The sequence below is a fragment of the Triturus cristatus genome, chromosome 5_1 (genome assembly GCF_964204655.1).
Source record: "Triturus cristatus chromosome 5_1, aTriCri1.1, whole genome shotgun sequence".
Classification (NCBI taxonomy): Eukaryota; Metazoa; Chordata; class Amphibia; order Caudata; family Salamandridae; genus Triturus; species Triturus cristatus.
The window spans coordinates 100267074-100288033 of NC_140587.1; the positions used below are offsets into that span (position 1 = coordinate 100267074).

The 20960-nt window shown below is 49.3% G+C and overlaps 1 protein-coding gene across 1 annotated transcript in view; it reads left to right on the forward strand.

Moving 5' to 3' along the window:
• The window catches only part of LOC146830314 (testis-specific serine/threonine-protein kinase 4-like), a 350041-nt gene that overhangs the window by 64163 nt on the left and 264918 nt on the right, over positions 1-20960 (forward strand). The window contains exons 5-6 of the mRNA XM_085603709.1: positions 9190-9245; positions 14645-14777. Coding sequence (XP_085459835.1) covers positions 9190-9245; positions 14645-14777 — 189 coding nt within the window. The remainder of the gene's footprint in view (positions 1-9189; positions 9246-14644; positions 14778-20960) is intronic.

Sequence of the window (20960 nt, forward strand, 5' to 3'; positions counted from 1 at the left end):
AGAGGCTCTTTCTCCTGTACTTAGGGGGTTTTCATTCCTGCAGCAGGTGCCCTGTCTCCTGTACATCCAGATGTCCAGACAAAGTAGAGGCCCTTTTTCCTGTACATAGGGGATTTTCATTCCTGCAGGTGCCCTGTCTCCTGTACAGTCAGGTGTCCAGACCTGCAGAGGCCCTTTCTCCTGTACATAGGGTGTTTTCATTACTGCGGGTGCCCTGTCTCCTGTACAGTCAGGTGTCTGAACCAGCAGAGGCTCTTTCTCCTGTACATAGAGGGTTTTCATTCCTGCAGGTACCCTGTCTCCTGTACAGCCAGGTGTCCAGACCAGTAGAGGCCCTGTCTCCTGTACATAGGGGGTTTTCATTCCTGCAGGTGCCCTTTCTCCTGTACAGTCAGGTGTCCGTACCAGCAGAGGCCCTTTCTCCTGTACATAGGGGGTTTTCATTCCTGCAGGTGCCCTGTCTCCTGTACAGTCAGGTGTCCAGACCTGCAGAGGCCCTTTCTCCTGTACATAGGGTGTTTTCATTACTGCGGGTGCCCTGTCTCCTGTACAGTCATGTGTCCAGACCAGCAGAGGCCCTTTCTCCTGTACATAGGGGGTTTTCATTCCTGCAGGTGTCCTGTCTCCGTACAGTCAGGTGTCCAGACCAGCAGAGACCCTGTCTCCTGTACATAGGGGGTTTTCATTCCTGCAGGTGTCCTGTCTCCTGTACAGTCAGGTGTCCAGACCAGCAGATACCCTGTCTCTTGTACATAGGGGGTTTTCATTCCTGCAGGTGCCCTGTCTCCTGTACAGTCAGGTGTCTGAACCAGCAGAGGCTCTTTCTCCTGTACATAGGGGGTTTTCATTCCTGCAGGTGCCCTGTCTCCTGTACAGTCAGGTGTCCAGACCTGCAGAGGCCCTTTCTCCTGTACATAGGGTGTTTTCATTACTGCGGGTGCCCTGTCTCCTGTACAGTCAGGTGTCTGAACCAGCAGAGGCTCTTTCTCCTGTACATAGAGGGTTTTCATTCCTGCAGGTGCCCTGTCTCCTGTACAGTCATGTGTCCAGACCTGCAGAGGCCCTTTCTCCTTTAGGTCATTGAATGCCTTTTGACAGCTTGCTGTCCACTGAACTTTCTTTGGCATTTTTTTACTTGTCAGGTCATTAAGTGGGGTCACAATGGATCCATAATTTCTGATAAATTTCCTGTAATATCCAGTCAGGCCCAAGAACGCTCGAACCTGAGTCTGGGTGGTTGGAGGAGCCCAGTCCTGGATGGCCTGTATCTTGCTCTCCAATGGCTGAACCTGGCCTCCACCTACAAGGTGGCCCAGGTATACAACCTGTGTCTGCCCTATCTGGCACTTAGTGGCCTTGATAGTGAGACCTGCCTTCTGCAGTGCCTCTAACACTTTCCTCAGGTGGACCAGGTGATCCTCCCAGGTGGAGCTAAAGACAGCTATATCGTCAAGGTATGCTGCACAGAAGTCGTCCAACCCAGTGTGAACTTGATTCACCAGCCTTTGGAAGGTGGCAGGTGCATTCTTCAAACCAAAGGGCATTACCACGAACTGATAATGCCCACCAGGGGTAGAAAATGCTGTTTTGGGCTTGGCGTCCTCAGCTAACCTGATTTGCCAATACCCAGCTGTCAGGTCAAATGTACTTAAGTAGTTGGCAGAAGCCAACCTGTCTATAAGTTCATCCGCTCTTGGTATTGGGTGGGCATCAGTCTTAGTGACTGCATTGAGGCCTCTGTAGTCCACGCAAAACCTCATCTCTTTCTTACCGCCCTGGGTGTGAGGTTTCGGCACGAGAACTACGGGACTAGCCCAGGGGCTGTCCGAGGGCTCAATGACTCCCAGCTCCAACATTTTCTGCACCTCTGTCTTGATGCAGTCTCTGACGTGACCAGGCTGTCGATAGATTTTACTCTTTACGGGCAGACTGTCCCCAGTTTCGACCTCATGGGTACACCAATTGGTCTGACTGGGTGTCAGAGAGAACATATGTCGGAAGGATTGAAGAACCTGTTTACAATCCTTTTGTTGATGTCCAGAGAGGCTGCCACAAAAGACAACACCATCTACTGACCCATCGTCAGGGTTCTGAGAGAGCAGGTCCGGGAGAGGGTCACTCTCCTCCTCCTGTCCCTCATCTGTGGCCATGAGCAAGCCCATGCCCTCCCTGTCGACATATGCCTTGAGCCTGTTTACGTGGAGCACCCTGTGGGGGCTCCGGGGAGTTCCCAGGTCTACCAAGTAGGTCACCTCTCCCTTTTGCTCAATGATCGTGTGGGGCCCAGACCATTTGTCTTTGAGTGCTGCCGGGGCCACTGGCTCCAGCACCCACACCTTCTGTCCAGGCTGGTACACAGTCAGGACAGCCTTTTGGTCGTGCCAAGCTTTTTGTAATTCTTGGCTCGCCTCAAGGTTTTTAGATGCCTTTTCCATGTACTCAGCCATCCGCGAGCGGAGACCGAGCACATAGTCCACAATGTTTGATGCCGGCTTTCTGAGAGGTCTCTCCCATCCTTCCTTTACCAAACAAAGGGGTCCCCTTACAGGATGTCCGAACAGAAGTTCAAAAGGGCTGTAGCCAACCCCCTTCTGCGGGACCTCTCTGTAGGCGAACAAGAGGCAGGGTATCAGGACATCCCATCTCCGCCGAAGCTTTTCAGGTAGTCCATGAATCATCCCTTTTAGGGTCCTGTTGAATCTCTCAACAAGCCCATTACATTGTGGGTGATAGGGTGTGGTGAATTTGTAGTTGACACCACACTCCTTCCACATTGCAGTCAGATATCCCGACATAAAGTTTGCACCTCTGTCTGAGACAACCTCCTTAGGGAAGCCCACTCTGGAGAACACTCCAACTAGGGCCCGTGCCACCACAGGTGCTGTAGTGGTCCTAAGGGGAATAGCTTCAGGATACCTGGTGGCGTGGTCCACCACCACCAGTATAAACTTGTGCCCTGATGCTGTCTGGGGTTCCATTGGTCCGACAATGTCGATCCCCACTCGTTCAAAGGGGACCCCCACCACCGGCAGTGGTATGAGGGGGGCCTTTGTCGTGCCACCTGACTTACCACTGGCTTGGCAAGTGACACAGGAGCGGCAAAACTCCTTCGTATCTTCGGACATGTGGGGCCAGTGAAAGTGTGGAACAATTCTGTCCCAAGTCTTATTCTGGCCTAAGTGACCTGCAAGGGGAATCTCGTGGGCCAAGGTGAGAAGGAAACCTCTCAGAGACAAGGGGATGACCAGCCTCCTGGTCGCGCCAGGTTTGGGGTCTCTTGCCTCGGAGTACAGGAGTCCATCGTCCCAGTACACTTTGTGGGTACCTGTGGCGTTCCCTGCAGCCTCAGCAGCCGCCTGCTGTCTGAGGGGTTCAAGTGAGGGGAAGTCTAACTGTGCCTTCCCCAGGTCTTCCCTGGAGGGTCCCCCTGAGCCCAGAAACTCAACCTGACCAGGTTCAAGCTCTTTTGGCTCAGTTTCCCTAAGTTCTTTAAGGTCAGCCTCCTCAGAGACTTGATCCACAACCTGGGGCAAGGGGGAAGGCGAGGCCTTACCCTTACTGCTCCTTTTCTTGGAAGGTGTCTGGTCCGTTCTTCCAGGATCCAGCACCTGTTCAGTGGGGCATCTTTTGGCCTGTGACCTGGTCACAGCAAGGACATGTGCTGGCAAGCCTAACATTTCCATGTGAGTCCTCTGCTCCACTTCTGACCATTGTGACGTTTCCAAATCATTGCCCAACAGACATTCTACGGGGAGGTCTGAACTAACCACAACTTTCTTTGGGCCACTTACCCCTCCCCAGGAGAAATCAACAACTGCCATACTATGATTGGTAGTGACATTGCTGGCATTGGTCACTAGGTAATCGGTACCTAGTATGATCTGTCCAGGGTCCACAAAGTTAGGTGTCACCATCGTGACACTGGCACAAGTGTCCCTGTAGGCCTGAGCCACTTTTCCATTGATCAAAGGCGTCTGCCTGTATTTGCCCAAAGTATTGGGACTGGCATCAGGGGACATGTCCATATCCCCTGTACAGACAAGGACGGCCTGAGTGAGCGTGCCGACTAAGTCGTCACCTCCCTCGGTTCCCAAGGTTCACCCAACTAATGCCTTGGGAGGCGCACTACCACTGCTGACTGTACTAGGGGGTGCAGGTGCCTTAGGGGCTGCAGTGGCAGGAGTTTGCCCTCCTTTCTTGGTGCACTCACTAAACCAGTGAGTCTTACTTTTACAGTATTGGCACCACCTTTTTGACTGGCCTTCTTGAGTCTTCTTCTTCTGTGAAGCCTGACCCCCACCCTCTTTGGTTTGTTGGGGACCTGTTGAAGACTTCTGGTCATTTTGTTCGTTCTTGTTACTACCCTTTTGGTCTGCTTTCTTCTGACCACCCTGGTTCTGAGTCTGGTTCTGCTTGACCCTTGTTCTGACCCATCTGTCTGCCTTCTTTCCCAATTCTTGGGGAGAGGTCAGATCCGAGTCGACAAGGTGCTGATGCAACAATTGGTTCTGACAGTTGTTTAAAATCTGTTCTCTCATGATAAGATTGTACAATCCTGTGTAATCAGTAACCTTGCTACCCAGCAACCAGCCTTCCAAAGCCTTAGTGGCACAATCGACAAAGTCAGTCCAATCCTGAGACTGAATTTTCTGGGTGTCCCTGAACAGCAACCTGTCCTGTTCCGTGGTTAAGCCAAACCCATCAATCAGTGTATTCTTCAGGACTTGGTAGTTGTTTGCATCCTCAGCTCTAGTAGTGAGGAGCTTGTCTCGCCCTTTACCTTCAAAGGAGAGCCACAGTATAGCTGCCCACTGACTTGGGGGGACGCACTGGACAGTGCAGGCCCTCTCCAAAGCAGTTATCCACTTGTGGATGTCGTCCCCTTGTTTAAAGGGGGGCACTATTTTACTCAGGTGTCTAGTGTCTATACCCCTGTCTTTCTCTCTAATGATAATGCTGCCACCTGTGGGGTCTGACCCACTCAATTTCTGCTCTCGGGCAAAGGCAAGTCTTTCTTTGGCAAGGGCAAGTTCTTCCCGCTCGATCCTCAGATTGACTTCCCTCATCTTCGCTTCATGCTCCCTTCTCTGAGGGGACGTCATTCCTCTCTGAGAAGATACCTGAGAGACATGTGTTCGAACAGATCTGTTAGAGCCTCTGGAGAGAGACCTAGCTCGTCCGTTCCCAAGGTTAGGCCTGCTTGAGCGTGGGCCCGGGGCTCCCCCAGTTCCATTCTCATGCCTGCTTAAGTTGGTCCTCGTAAGCCTGCTGACTACTACTGGACCTTTGTTTGCCTCGTCTCCTGATAATTCCTCCTCGTCTTCCTCCTCTGTATGGAGGTCGAGGTCTGGGTCACCAAGGGTTCCCTCTAAGGGGGGCATGTTCCCATCCTGTTCAGGGGGGCCTGTGCTAGAGGCCCTCCTCGCATCATAAGTCTCTAAGAGACCTATCAGAAATGTGATGGTAGGGTTAGAACCCTGGTTTAGCTTCCTGGAGGCACACAGTTGTCTCATCTCCGTGAAGCTAAGAGCTGCATATCTTGACGTGACCTGTGGAGGGTCAACGACCACTAGGGGAGTCTCTGAAGACTCTCCGTGGTTAGACATGCTTTCTAGTGAGGTGTAAGTGATGCACCTACCTACACTATGTGTTTTCCTACTGATCCCTCGCTAAGAGCTGTAGTCAGGGTGTGCTACTCCCTGTTACACTACAACAGCTGGTTCAGTAGAACTCAGAGTATTCTAAGTTAAGTTATATGTACCTGGGTACTTATGTGATCTTTCAACCGATATTCTTAGGATACGTGGGTGGAAAAACATAGCAAGCTCAAATCCCACCGCTGCCACCAATGTGAGAAGTTGGCCTGATATGTAGTGCTCACTATTCTAGTGATCACTGTGTATCATTCCAAACGACCCTTATTGATGATTGGTTCAACCTTATAGACCAGCTATCCTAGTAGCATGGACAAGAGCAGTCTTTAGGCTAAACTCTAGAGGGCGTGTTAAGCCAGCTGTTTTACCACCACATTTACCCTTTGAACACCACGTGAAAGGACACCACACAAGTTGTTATGAAAATAAAGGATATTTATTTATAACAAGACTACCCTGACTCTTTATGAGTCAGGGAGCTAAGCACACTACAAAACTCTTATGAAAATACATCAAGTTGCACAATTTACACAAATGCCCGAGGGGCACGGGAAACCATATACACTAACAGTGGAATGCGAATGGTTAGAGTCTAAAGTTACTGATTCCGGAGAGATCCGATCAGTGGGACTAAATGAAAAAGGAGCTGGACACTTGTAGAGCGAACCTGCGATGGAGCACCGAAATGCTTGAGTTACCTAGCCCAGAGGCTGCGGCTGCGTGAGGTTCAGCAAGATGTCGGGAGTCCTCGTTGTAGTCTCAGGAGCCTGAAAGAAGAAGTTGCTGGCAGGCGACCAGTGTCGATATTCGGAGGGATCCAAGCCTGGATCGGTGATGGTGATAACCTGAAAGCAGAGAGGACTTAGTTCTTAATCACTAGCCAGTGATTGAGGTTGGCACCAGGATGGCACCGGAGGTAGTCACCGCGATCAGGTGAGTGGGTGACGCTGGACTCTGCTGTCCCTCGGTGCAGGAGGCGTTGTCGGCGACCAGGCAGAAGGGGCGAGCTGTCCCACGACGGTGTCTGCTGTCGGCGATGCTGGACCCAGGATGGGGGCAACAACCCTTGGCAAAGGCAAGCCCACGCGGTGGAGTCAAGATGGCGTCTGGAGTGGACCAGGGGGGTCAGGGGTGCTCCTCTGTTGGAGGGGGGCCAAGGCCAGTCTGGAGCAACCAGACCAGCGACGGAAATGTCGTGGTGCGTCGTTAGGAGGGCCACTAGCCAACGGCAAGTGACCGAACAACGCGGTGAGCGGCAAAGAGCAGAAGGGCCCCCACGCAGATCTCGGGGATGCTGGGAGGCTGGTCTTCGATGCTGGAGCTGCTCAGGGTTGGGGCTTCTCAAACCCCAGGAGCACTCACTCGAGGGTCCCTCGGTGGTCGTGCTAGGCAAGCGTCGTGCACGTTTTGATGATGGCCGGTCCCGCAGGTCTCGTCACACCCACGAATCTCAGCTGAGCTGATGATGCAGGTAGAGGTCAGAGATGGCAGGGAATCCGGGTCTCGTCGAGCTGGTCAGTCTGGATCCGGAGGATGGACGTGCAGCAAACCGCAAGCGCTTAGGTGGTGCCTGCTGGTGCAGGGTGGCTACTCCTTAGCCACAAGGGAGAGTCTTCAGAAATAGTCAAGAGTTCCTTTCGTGGAAAGTAGTTCAAGATTCAGAATTATCCAATTTGGGAAGGGGGCCCGCTCCTACCTTTATTCTAAGAAAAGGGGCTGGCCCGTGACTAGGTCCTGCCTATGGGTGGGACCGGGGGGGGGTGGTTACACCCCTCTCCTTTGCCCGGTCTCTCCCCGGCTCAGAGGCTGGGGTGCCCCTGGAACTGGTTCAAGCCGGCCTATGCACAGTGAGCACCGGGGTGCCACTTGCAGTCACCTTCCTCTCAGCCTTGCCTACCTGGAATACACAAAACCCTGTCTGGGATGGCGCGGGCACCGCCCACGACAGGAAACCCTTTGTCCAAGCTCTCCCCGCTGGAAGGACTCCCAGCAGCAGGAGGTCAGACTTGTGTCTGTGGTGGCAGCATCCATTTTGTGATGCTGAGGCTCGAGTCAACTTTAACCGGGGTTCACAGTTACATGCATGTCGTGTCCCTCTAGAAGGGTGGAATGCTAACCCCGTCGCCAGAATTGGCGAGGGGCTAGTATCCCAATTTGTATGACACCTTACTCGACATGCTTTGATAATGCGATACCAAAGTTAGCAAATAACTGCGAGGATTATAATGCACTTTAAGAGTATATGGTACGCGTTATCCTGGAACAGCTATTAGGACTTGGTTCCGCAAGCTGTAGACGGGCTCAGCTCATGCCAGAGCACCATCTCCCATGATTCCAAGCACTCTGCCCTCAGGATTGATAAGGCCTGCCATAGGAGTGACTGATAGGAATACATGGGTCCATTTTAGGGTTAGATATAGGAATACTATACCTAAAGCAAAGGGTGATTACACCACCTTGCCCCAGCCGTCGTGCAGCCAGTTGTGTCAGATTTGGGTGGCCAGCCAGGGGTGGCATAATACATGCTGCAGCCCCTGGTAGGCCCTGGGTACACCTAGGCCCTGGATACCTAAGGTATGCTGATACAGGGACTGATAAGGTGGCCCAGTTCCAATTAGTAAATGCACCTAAGGTACATGTGTCACTTTAGAGAGAGAACAGCTAGGCTGTGGGTCTGATTAGCAGGCCCACAGCCAGGAAAAGTCGTAAACCAATGAAGCAAAAAGCAAAAATCTGGGGTGATCATAGGATTGCAGACCCTACTCTCCTACACTGTACATAGGGGGTTTTCATTCCTGCAGGTGCCCTGTCTCCTGTACAGCCAGGAGTCCAGACCAGCAGAAGCCCTGTCTCCTGTACATAGGGGGTTTTCATTCCTGCAGGTGCCCTTTCTCCTGTACAGCCAAGTGTCCAGACCTGCAGAGGCCCTTTCTCCTGTACATAGGGGGTTTCCATTCCGGCAGGTGTCCTGTCTCCTGTACAGTCAGGTGTCTGAACCAGCAGAGGCTCTTTCTCCTGTACATAGGGGGTTTTCATTCCTGCAGGTGCCCTGTCTCCTGTACATCCAGGTGTCCAGAACAGCAGAGGCCCTTTCTCCTGTACATAGGGTGTTTTCATTCCTGCAGGTGCCCTGTCTCTTGTACAGTCAGGTGTCTGAACCAGCAGAGGCCCTGTCTCCTGTACATAGGGGGTTTTCATTCCTGCAGGTGCCCTGTTTCCTGTACATCCAGGTGTCCAGACCAGTAGAGGCCCTTTCTCCTGTACATAGGGGGTTTTCATTCCTGCAGGTGTCCTGTCTCCTGTACCTCCAGGTGTCCAGACCTGCAGAGGCCCTTTCTCCTGTACATGGGTTTTCATTCCTGCAGGTGCCCTGTCTCCTGTACATCCAGGTTTCCAGACCAGCAGAGGTCCTATCTTCTGTTTTATTTACTGCTCATGATGGACTGTGTTCCTACTCTCGCTTTGTTATTCAGAGTGAAGGTGCTCAGTGTAAAGAGTGATATACATTAATATACACTTTTTTTCTTCCTTTCAGGGACCTGAAGTGTGAGAACATCCTGCTCGATGATCGCGGATTTGTTAAGCTGACAGGTGAGATATCACTGCTCGCCTTTACCCCTTGCTGTGAGTCCAGATGGTGTGTGACAATATGCAGAGGACAAGAGGTTTGTTAGGAGCGGGTTGATTCCAAGTTAGATCCATCCATGAATGACCCCCGCCGGGAGCAAATGGAACAGGCAGCTCTGCCCTGGTGATGCGGGCGACTTGTCTGCCGAGAAGCCTCATGACATCCCCACTGTCACCATAACATCACTAGCTGGCGTGACATGTAGGGCACCGCCCACGTCCTTCCTTAGAAAACAAAAAGGAAACATGAGCGCGCACACACAGACACGCGCACACACACACACACATACGTCAAACAAAAGGAACAACCACAAAAATTACAACAACTGATCCTAACTTACAATAACCTCAACATCCGGTAAGACACATGTATAAATAAGACAGCCACAAAAAAACGTGACCTCAAAGTCACTGCAAACACCCAAACTTCTAACAAGGCCAAATGAATATGTTTACACAAACTCTTTCCCAGGAACACCACACCACACATTCCCCTTTCTCAAAAACCAAAACGCTAAAATCCATGGATGCCACCAAAAGATTTCCCAGGAATAGGTATCCTCTACTGACGAGGTCTTGCATTTTTTGCTAAGAATGTCACAGGGTATCTTGCACTCTTCCACTGTAAATGTCACGGGGTCTCTTTCAACCCGTGCCCGCCAACTCACGGTATATTCAACACTTCTCAGTAAATGTCACGGGGTCTCTTTCAACCCGTGCCCGCCAACTCACGGTATATTCAACACTTCTCAGTAAATGTCACGGGGTCTCTTTCAACCCGTGCCCGCTCACTCAGGGTATATTCAACACTTCTCAGTAAATGTCACGGGGTCTCTTTCAACCCGTGCCCGCCCACTCACGGTATATTCAACACTTCTCAGTAAATGTCACAGGTTCTCTTTCAACCCGTGCCTGCCAACTCACGGTATATTCAACACTTCTCAGTAAATGTCACGGGGTCTCTTTCAACCCGTGCCTGCTCACTCAGGGTATATTCAACACTTCTCAGTAAATGTCACGGGGTCTCTTTCAACCCGTGCCCGCCCACTCACGGTATATTCAACACTTCTCAGTAAATGTCACGGGTTCTCTTTCAACCCGTGCCTGCCCACTCACGGTATATTCAACACTTCTCAGTAAATGTCACGGGGTCTCTTTCAACCCGTGCCCGCCCACTCAGGGTATATTCAACACTTCTCAGTAAATGTCACGGGGTCTCCTTCAACCCGTGCCCGCCCACTCAGGGTATATTCAACACTTCTCAGTAAATGTCATGGAGTCTCTTTCAACCCGTGCCCGCCCACTCACGGTATATTCAACACCTCTCAGTAAATGTCACAGGGTCTCTTTCAACCCGTGCCCGCCCACTCACGGTATATTCAACACTTCTCAGTAAATGTCACGGGGTCTCTTTCAACCCGTGCCCGCCCACTCATGGTATATTCAACACTTCTCAGTAAATGTCACGGGTTCTCTTTCAACCCGTGCCTGCCCACTCACGGTATATTCAACACTTCTCAGTAAATGTCACGGGTTCTCTTTCAACCCGTGCCTGCCCACTCACGGTATATTCAACACCTCTCAGTAAATGTCACAGGGTCTCTTTCAACCCGTGCCCGCCCACTCACGGTATATTCAACACTTCTCAGTAAATGTCACGGGGTCTCTTTCAACCCGTGCCCGCCCACTCATGGTATATTCAACACTTCTCAGTAAATGTCACGGGGTCTCTTTCAACCCCTGCCCGCCCACTCAGGGTATATTCAACACTTCTCAGTAAATGTCACGGGGTCTCTTTCAACCCGTGCCCGCCCACTCAGGGTATATTCAACACTTCTCAGTAAATGTCACGCGGTCTCTTTCAACCCGTGCCCGCCCACTCACGGTATATTCAACACTTCTCAGTAAATGTCACGGGGTCTCTTTCAACCCGTGCCCGCCCACTCAGGGTATATTCAACACTTCTCAGTAAATGTCACGGGGTCTCCTTCAACCCGTGCCCGCCCACTCAGGGTATATTCAACACTTCTCAGTAAATGTCATGGAGTCTCTTTCAACCCGTGCCCGCCCACTCACGGTATATTCAACACCTCTCAGTAAATGTCACAGGGTCTCTTTCAACCCGTGCCCGCCCACTCACGGTATATTCAACACTTCTCAGTAAATGTCACGGGGTCTCTTTCAACCCGTGCCCGCCCACTCATGGTATATTCAACACTTCTCAGTAAATGTCACGGGTTCTCTTTCAACCCGTGCCTGCCCACTCACGGTATATTCAACACTTCTCAGTAAATGTCACGGGTTCTCTTTCAACCCGTGCCTGCCCACTCACGGTATATTCAACACCTCTCAGTAAATGTCACAGGGTCTCTTTCAACCCGTGCCCGCCCACTCACGGTATATTCAACACTTCTCAGTAAATGTCACGGGGTCTCTTTCAACCCGTGCCCGCCCACTCATGGTATATTCAACACTTCTCAGTAAATGTCACGGGGTCTCTTTCAACCCCTGCCCGCCCACTCAGGGTATATTCAACACTTCTCAGTAAATGTCACGGGGTCTCTTTCAACCCGTGCCCGCCCACTCAGGGTATATTCAACACTTCTCAGTAAATGTCACGCGGTCTCTTTCAACCCGTGCCCGCCCACTCACGGTATAATCAACACTTCTCAGTAAATGTCAGGGGTCTCTTTCAACCCGTGCCCGCCCACTCAGGGTATATTCATCACTTCTCAGTAAATGTCACGGGGTTTCCTTCAACCCAGGTCCGCCCACTCAGGGTATATTCAACACTTCTCAGTAAATGTCACGGGGTCTCTTTCAACCCGTGCCCGCCCACTCAGGGTATATTCAACACTTCTCAGTAAATGTCACGGGGCCTCTTTCAACCCGGGCCCGCCCACTCAGGGTATATTCAAAACTTCTCAGTAAATGTCACAGGGTTTCTTTCAACCTGTGTCCGCCCACTCAGGGTATATCAACACTTCTCAGTAAATTTCATATGGTCTCTTTCCAGTGATGCTCGCTCACTCATATTATCTTGCACTCTTCCATTGTAAATGTCACCGGTACCGTGAACCAGGGTATCTTGCACTCTTTGCAGTCAGTGTCACAGGGTCTCTTTTAACCCTTGCAGTGGGTATCTGCACTCTTTGCAGTAAGTGTCACAGGGTCTCTTTTAACCCTTGCGGTGGGTATCTGCACTCTTTGCAGTAAGTGCCACAGGGTCTCTTCCAGCCCGTGCCCTCTTCGCAGTCAATGTCACAGGGTCTCTTTCAACACATGCTCACCTTCTCATGATATTTGCAGCTGCTCTTTCAGCCTGGTATCGCCCACTCAGGACATCTTACATCTTGCACTCTTTGCAGTAAGTGTCCCAGGATCTTTTTGAACACATGCTCACCCACCCCCAGGCTATCCTGTGCATTCAGCATGAGTCTATTCCAACCTCCACTGATTCTAGACAGCGTTGAGGGTAAAGCCCAACGGAGCTGCGTTCAAACCTCACTCACCCTAGCACAACCAGATTCCTTGTGAATTTGAAAATAGGAAAATAGCACGACTCATTCATTCAATTACTATTATTATTATTTTTTTAAATAAATAAAAGCATCATCCGCAAAACACCAGTAGGCGATCTGATATCTATGTACTTGAACAGCTTTGTAAAATATTGCAGAATTCTAACTTGTAAAAGCCTTGACATGTCAGAATCTACATTGTCAAAATATACCTTTTTTTATCTGACTTTACTTCAAATTTCCAAAAGTAAATATTGCCATATTCTCATTATTTACTAAAGTGTCATGATACAAAACAAATTTGATGAGTACAAAGAATATTCTTTATAATCAGGAAGTAAATATAATGGTAACTTCTCTATTCCCATGTGTTTTTTAAAGTCACCCACCTTGTAAAATTCTGATAACTCTTTTTAGTCTGATGTACATATCTGGAAGGTGAATATCTGCCTCCATCACTAGAAACCACCCATAGACAAGTTCTGAGTGCAGTCATACAAAAATGGCGATGCCCGAATACTATTTTTACATGACCTGAGCGCTCTTTATTTTGATAGTGTCCCATTAATCATTAGAGAATGACCCACCACAGTCTCATAGAACGCATCAGTTGATGTCAGTGGAAATGACTCATCACGACGTGGTGATAGTGGTACATAGCAAACACAAAGAGATGATGGACAGAGCGTTGAAACTTTTCAGACACTCACCCCAGTCACAGATCTGGGTTGAATCCATCATCGTTCTTTAGCTCACTTCGCCACCCCAGTTCAGACCTAGCCATATGTAAACCAGTCTTGACCATGTGCCTCATGGGAACAGTCCAGCCCCGAACTGCAGAGCCAGGTCTTGCCTGGACCAGAAACAAGCATCCTGGGACCGGTTTCAGGGGAACACCCCTCATCAGCCAGGATAGCTTGAATCCAGTGGCAAAGTGAGCAAGAGACCCACATCTGGCAATACTCTGCCAACTTAGGGCGAACAAAGCAAACGCAAGGAGATGATGGATGGAGCGCTGAAACTTTTCAGACTCTCATCCCCCGTCACAGATCTGGGTTGAACTGGGGTGGCGAAGTGAGCTAAAGAATGATGATGGATTAAACCCAGATCTTGTAGTCTTTGTCTGGAACCTGCTCCCTCTTCAATTAAGAAACACTAAAAATGAGACTGCCTTCAGAAACCTTTTAAAAAGCACATTATTGAGCTATTAATACACTCTGTGCCTGATCTTCTGTGTTTAGCGACGGGAAACTCTTGAGTGGCTGTGCTTTCATTCTTTCACTCACCACTGTCTGGAAAGTGCTGTATGGGTCTTATCCTGCAGATCCGGATCCCTCCACCGTGTTCCCATAACAGAGAGTTTGACACATAGTTCTTGTATTAATGGCTTGTAGGACAGATGTGTAGTTTCAGATTTGTGGACTGTGTACTAGCCAGGTTGATGCCCATCATTATATCTAGGCCATGAGAATATACTGTTTTCATATGAGGGATTTTAAATGAGAGATTGAGGTGAAGGGCAGTTCAATGTTATAGATAAGGACATACAGTAATAGGGTTAAAGTAATGGAAGTTTGAAGTGTTGGGGGTTGAAGATGTGGCCTAGATTTAATTCTTTGATTAGTAATTTTCCAGGATTTGGATAGTGCTGTACATACCTTGTAATTATGGTTGAGTAAGGACAAAGAGGTGTGCTTTGATGTGTACACATATGTATGCACAAGTGAGGCTGAATGTGTAGACAGCTCTATATGTAAATATAGGTTAAGATAAGTTGGTCTATACATACTATGGCCAGGGAAGTATTTCAGATGGGTAACGCATGGGCTTCTTGTGTTGTAGACTTTGGCTTCGCCAGTCAATACTCCATGAGCCACTCTCTGATGAACACCTTCTGCGGATCAGTCGCCTACACCGCCCCAGAGATCCTCCTGCGGAGGAAGTACAACGGAGTCATGTCTGATGTCTGGAGTCTGTGAGTACCCCTTCATCGCATAAACGTGGCGTGGGAGGAGGTAGGTTAGAGACCCTCTCTTGCAGAGACCCTCACAACGAAGAGATGGGCTCTCCTATACGTCTCTATAAGGGATTCTATAAAAGACAACTTGGCTTCAATTCTAGCCGAAAGGTGGTGCATCTTACGCCATAACTGACAAAGGAGTAATCTTTTCAACTTGTCGCCCATGGCATTTCCTGGCCCAGATTTATGAATGGTGCATGAAGTGTTTAGATATACCACAGAACAGAAGGATACAAACAAACAAGCTATGAGTTATATCGTCTTCTTCGTGAATTAGGCTCTAGATTTCTGGTAACATTGACCAACGTGATGCCCAACTTCCACGAGCGCCATAGTGCCAGCCCCGATGGAATGCAGGAAACAAAGCAAGACACAAAATAAAGTTGTCAAATTAAGAGCCTTACGTTAAAGATTGTGAAATCAATGACACGGAAGGATGCTTGTTGCCTATGGAAACAGAATCATTCTTTTGGTGTCTTTTGATATGTGGGGTAAGCTTTCTGCGTTACAATAAATGTGTGTTCTCTGTCGTACTCAGAGGTGAGAGTCTTTTTTCAACCACTTACAAACTATAAGGTTTTGATACCCCAATCAGTAATTGATGGTGTGTTTCTTAGACTGATTTTAGATTTAGTCAACTGTGCCACAGGTTATCCTGGAAATGTGAAACTGCTGCATTCCTCTGGGTCTGCCACTCCAACTTAGTCATTATGGCAAACAGCTTATGGAGCTGAGCACCCGAGCAGTCTCTCAGTCAGGTAATTTCGGAGGAGGCATAGAGAGAGCAAAGTTGACCTGGGGTGGATGTTTTCTGTCCTGTCCTACTGACTCTGTCTCAAGTTACTCTGCTGAATGAGTCCCTTGGACTGAAGGTCCATATAGAGCACTGCATGGCATAACTTGGCACATCACAACACAAACGAATGGCAGGTACCTATCTAACCCGCACAAGACCCCCTTCACCGACCCTTGAAAAGCATCTGAGCTGAGGAGATGGGACAGGGGCCGCATAGGGTCCCTCCAGTGCAAGGGAGTAGCTGCACTCCACTGTGAACCATACCTGTAATTCCAAAGCGCGAGCAGAGGCCGGCTAGTCCTAGAAGATATGTTATCACCTATCCTCCGAGACTGAAACCCTTCCATCCTCCTGTCCCCATCCATTTACCGTCCCATCCATCCGTCCCCTATCTATCCTGTCATCCATCCATCCATTTACCGTCCCCCATCCATCCATGTGTGGTTCTGAGCTCTAGCCCACCACACTACCTCCCAGAGAAGCCTGTGCCTGTGCGCCCTCACTACTCTGAGACAAGCGCTGCAGGATGGTACTTGTGCACTTGGTCCAGTTGGCAGGGCCATAGTAGGATGGACCGCAGGACACCAGTGACGTCCCATGCTGGAGCCCAGCAGCCCCTGTCACTGCTGTCCATTGTCGGTCCAAAGTAGAGTGCTGTCTCCCTGCGCCACGCAGTCCCGGAGGCAGTCATGGTGCAGTGACGGCGCATGAGAAGGTGGTTTTGCTGTGGTAGGTTTACCAATGTCTTTCTATGGCTGCTTTGAAGCATGGTTTGGGAGGGATTGTGCTTTTGGTCTGGCAGTATTTTGCCTATTCGGCCATCGTGCTTGTCGTGTCCTGAGGCCCCACAGATGTACAGGAGACAGGTAAGGGTTATCTGCTTCTTTATTCTTTTGCCGCGCTGAGCTGCTTACAGTCACCTCTGCCCACGCTCCCTCGTCCCCTCTACTGTCCCCTCCCCACACCCTTGACCGGATGTGGTGTCCAGTTATTGGGGTCCCCATGGTCCACTGCAGGGTCCTAGTGCCCTGCTCCAGGTCACTACAGTGCTGTTGTGAACGTGACAGTTTAAGGGTTCCTTAGATTGTGTGCTGTGCCACCCAGCCCAGCGTCATCATCTTTGGACCCTGTGGAGTGAAGAGAACAGACAAGGGTCTTCCGGGCCCTCCCAGGGACTCTGTCGCCAGTCAATCAATACAGACGATGTACACTCAGAACTGACAGACACCTAGAAGGGTTATTTGCACGCGGGCCTCCCCCGAGAACAACCCTCGAGTCGGTGGACACACACACAGACAGGGCCGCAACTAGACCCGAACTTTGGGAGGGGGCTAACACTCCCAGCCAGGGCTGGCCCCAGCACTGGTCGCAAACGGTGCAACAGTCTGTTTTGGCGCCCCCTTCCCATTTCCTCCTTCTCCATGAATTCCCTCACTACCACTCACCAACAATGCACCTCATCTCTCTACAGCACCTCTCTGACAAACAGTTCATTTATAGCGCCACTCATAGTTTACTCACACTCAGTTCTGTGATCTGCATGGTACACATTCTTTGTAGCAGGCACATCAACACTCTGTGCTTTGTGGGTGGCAGGAATGCCCATGTGAGTGCACGGTGAGCGATGCAACAGTGGGAGAGTGGGGTAAGAGGAGTGACTGCAGGGTGATGAGGTGACCATATGAATTTGGGTGAAGATGTATGTGCAGAGTGGGACGAATTAATGCATGTTTAGTGATGGGCTTGTTTGAGTGAGATTGCAGATTGAGCAGTGAGTGAAGTGTCACATGAGTGCAGGGTGAGTAGTGTGCTTGTGTGACTGCAGGGTGAGGTATAGGGTGAACAGTGCAAGTGCATTGTGAGTGCAGAGTGATCACTGTGAGTGCAGGGTGAGCGGGTGAATGGTGATCAGTGTGAGTGCATTGTGGTCGCTGTGAGTGCAGGGTGAGTGTGAAAGAGAAGGGCGAGAATGAGGAGCGAGTTGTCTGAATGCAGGGTGCACTCCCAGACACTTGAAGTAACTCAGCATGTTATTGACGGCAGCATAGGGTTTCAGCTATAAGTTTAACTATTGCTATTATGGTATTAATCAGAAATAATGTGCTGATCCTGCAACAAACTTCCAGTCTTATGATTAGGGTTGCCAGCTCATTATTTTGGTGTCACAGACGGTACGAAAATAAGCAGTCACCTAAATCCGAATTTTCAGTACTTTCCAGTGCATACTTCGAACAGCAGATATAAATAAAAATCACTTTTAATTGTGTTCTAGGGCTGTCTGAATGATCCATGACTGATAATTAAAGGGAACAAAGACAGAAAGTCACATTACAAATGACTCCATACTTTTTTATTTATAACCCGTTTTAGTGTCAAGATGAGGCCTTTGCAGGCTCTTTAAACAACACATGGCTGGCATTTTTCTTTTGGCAACCCTACTTTATATTCCTTTTCATGAAATGCATTCTCACACAACGGCAGTAAATGTAAAATACAAATGTAAGGAATAGGCAGAGTGGGGGTCCGGGGGGTACTGGAACCAGAAAAAGAACTAAGCCTCGGTAACCAGTTTACAAAGGTATGTAAATATGCAAATGGTCTTTAAAGACCTGTGAAAACCTTGGGCGTGCCGGAGATAAGACTTCAGACACTGCCCAGCCGAGCCCACAGCAGCAGCCCGGGCTGAGACACATACGACTCAGGGGGTGGGGGGTTTGGCTGAAGCTATTTCAGCCCTATTGGCATTGCGCACATAAACACACACACATGCACGCACACACACACACACACACACACACACACAACGATATATGAATATGTTATATAACTACGTCAGAAGTAACAGAACCGGAAAGCCATCCCTGACTGCGCCTTACTATCGGTGCGTATGGCTGACGTCATCACCCGAGGACCATTGGACTGTTACGGATTTTAAATTAGGTGAATAGAGTTGACACTCTGAATGGTGTGATCATCTGCAATGTTAAAACAGATAGATCTGAATACTTAAAGAAGGACTTTAATGTAAGGTAACCTTATAGCCATATTTACTATTTTGGATGTAGGACATTAGGATACAGGTTTAGGCGCATTTCAGAGGCTCTCCGGCTGCGGAGGGGAGATGGCCACAGCCACTGGGCATCTGGTCGAAGCCTCTAGAGGGAGGGTGAAGGCTCCATTAGGTTGTGTTTGTGGAGCATCTCTGAGGAAGGGCGGGCTTGGAGGTTGTAGACAGTGGTCTAGGGTGGGAGGTCGTCGTCGCATCAGACCTGGCTTGGGCGTATGCTTTGGTGTCATGGACAGTAGTTGGTAGCACCACTCTGTCCTCCTCCGGGGATGGCTGGATTAGGCTTCTGGGGGAGATATCTTCCAGTCTGGGTGATATGTTACTGGATCCTCTACCAATGCTGTGGTGCTCAGTCAAGTCTTGCATGTAAGGTTCCTGACTCAGATATCTACACACTGCCTGTCAGCTGTTGATAGATTCAGTAGTCGAAGAATTAATCATCTCTAGAGTTGTTCTTCAACTTTTTTCCCTTTCTTTCTACGTGTCTGCATTTAGCTTCTCTTTACCACTGTTATATGATTTTTCTGATGAACTTCAACACTCTGGTTGTTGACACAGTGGTCCCAATACATATGGGAGTTGCCAGCAGACTGGCGTGCAGGTTGCTTAAGTTCGATCATGTTTCTGCGGCCGCTCTCTTCACTGGTTCCCAGAAACAGACCTTCTCTTCAGGCTGTTTTGCACAGTTCACCATCCCTTCCATAGGCCCGATCTGGGGTTCTTTTCCTATCAAGTGACGTCTCCTTTTACATTTAGGCCTCTTACAACTCGCACCTGCTGAAACGTCTCCGCTTCAGTCACGCTTACGGAAGGGCTTCAGCCTTAGCACCAAAATCTGGTATGGTTTGTCGCTTGTCCTCTGCTTTATTTCCAACCACTTTTTGTTTCGCCAAACACTGAAGACCCATCTTTTCTGTTCACTCACTCTTCTGCAGAATTTTGTGACAACTCCCTGCCCTCTATTTGGTCTCTTAGCGCCATGATGACCACCAGGGGTGTATCTGCTTTACAAATGAATGATTAATAATACAACATAAATACATTTTGGACCCTTGGCATGCTCTGGTGTGTGTTTGGTAGAGTCATGACCCAGCCTATACATTGTGTTGCACTGGGTCCACACATTTTTTAGAACATGTCTTGTTTCTCTGACTAATTGAGCCTTAACTCTTTCAGGCTGTGGTTAGAAGTGTCCCCCCTCCCCTAGAAAAGGATAGGACGCCTGGCTGAAAAGAAAACCATTTGCACAGACAGCAAAACGGAGGCCTGAAACCAAGAGCAGACTGAGTTGCACCAGGCTGTTGTGTGTCTGGCTCAGTGTGGGCTGGCCCATATTGCCCACACATGGTTCAAAAATCCTAAATCCAGGCTCTTAAAGCCCCAACCTACGCAGAACGCCAATGACCACAGAAGCACGGCTTTGCATACTTATTGTATATTTCTATGTATTTTGTTACTTATTTACGATCGTGAAATATGAAAAATGCATTCCCTTCATGCTATTGAACTAGGCCACCCTTATACCAGATGTATTATGCCTCCAAAAGAGACCTTTGTAGGGCTGTCCTGCACAGGGAGGTGTAAGGTCAGCCTCCCTTGCCCCCATGGATCTATTGGGAGGATGTAAAGGAGGAACGCAGGCACGTCACTGCGGTACATCGCGACTGTGACTCAGTTGCAGTGGTAGGTGCCTGTGCTAGGGGGCAGTGGCGTAATAAATCTTCCTGCACATAAACAATCTTTAAATGCTGTTTTGTAACTGCGTGTGCTGCTTAATGCAGCACACATAGAAGTTGCAAAACTGCATTTTTTTGCGAGGGCCCTATCGCCATCCCAAGGTCACTAAAAGTGACGTTGCTGTGGCAATAGGGGCTTGTAAATATGCCCTAACAGTGGTGTTGGGTAAATATCCAGCACAAATTGTACTACTGGGAGAGCAAAGCAACTCAACCATAATTGCTTCAGTGGTATCTGGAAGGGGGGGGGGGGGGTCCTTGCTCCAGAAAGATGATGTAAATAATTATTTGTAAAGCCAATAGCTCAAACTTTCAGTAATGCGAGACTTATTGCATTGCTAATGCTTTACCTTTGGTATAATCGCGGCACCCGCGCTTCACTTTTAATGTTATAAGTAAAGCGTGGGTGCCGCGATTATACCAAAGGTAAAGAAAAAAAACATGGACCTGAAGAGTTCATTTAGAACATTATTTGTATCCAAACTTGGAAAAAGACGTCAGTTCAGAAAGAGCACACAGGAAGTACTCCAATACCTCAA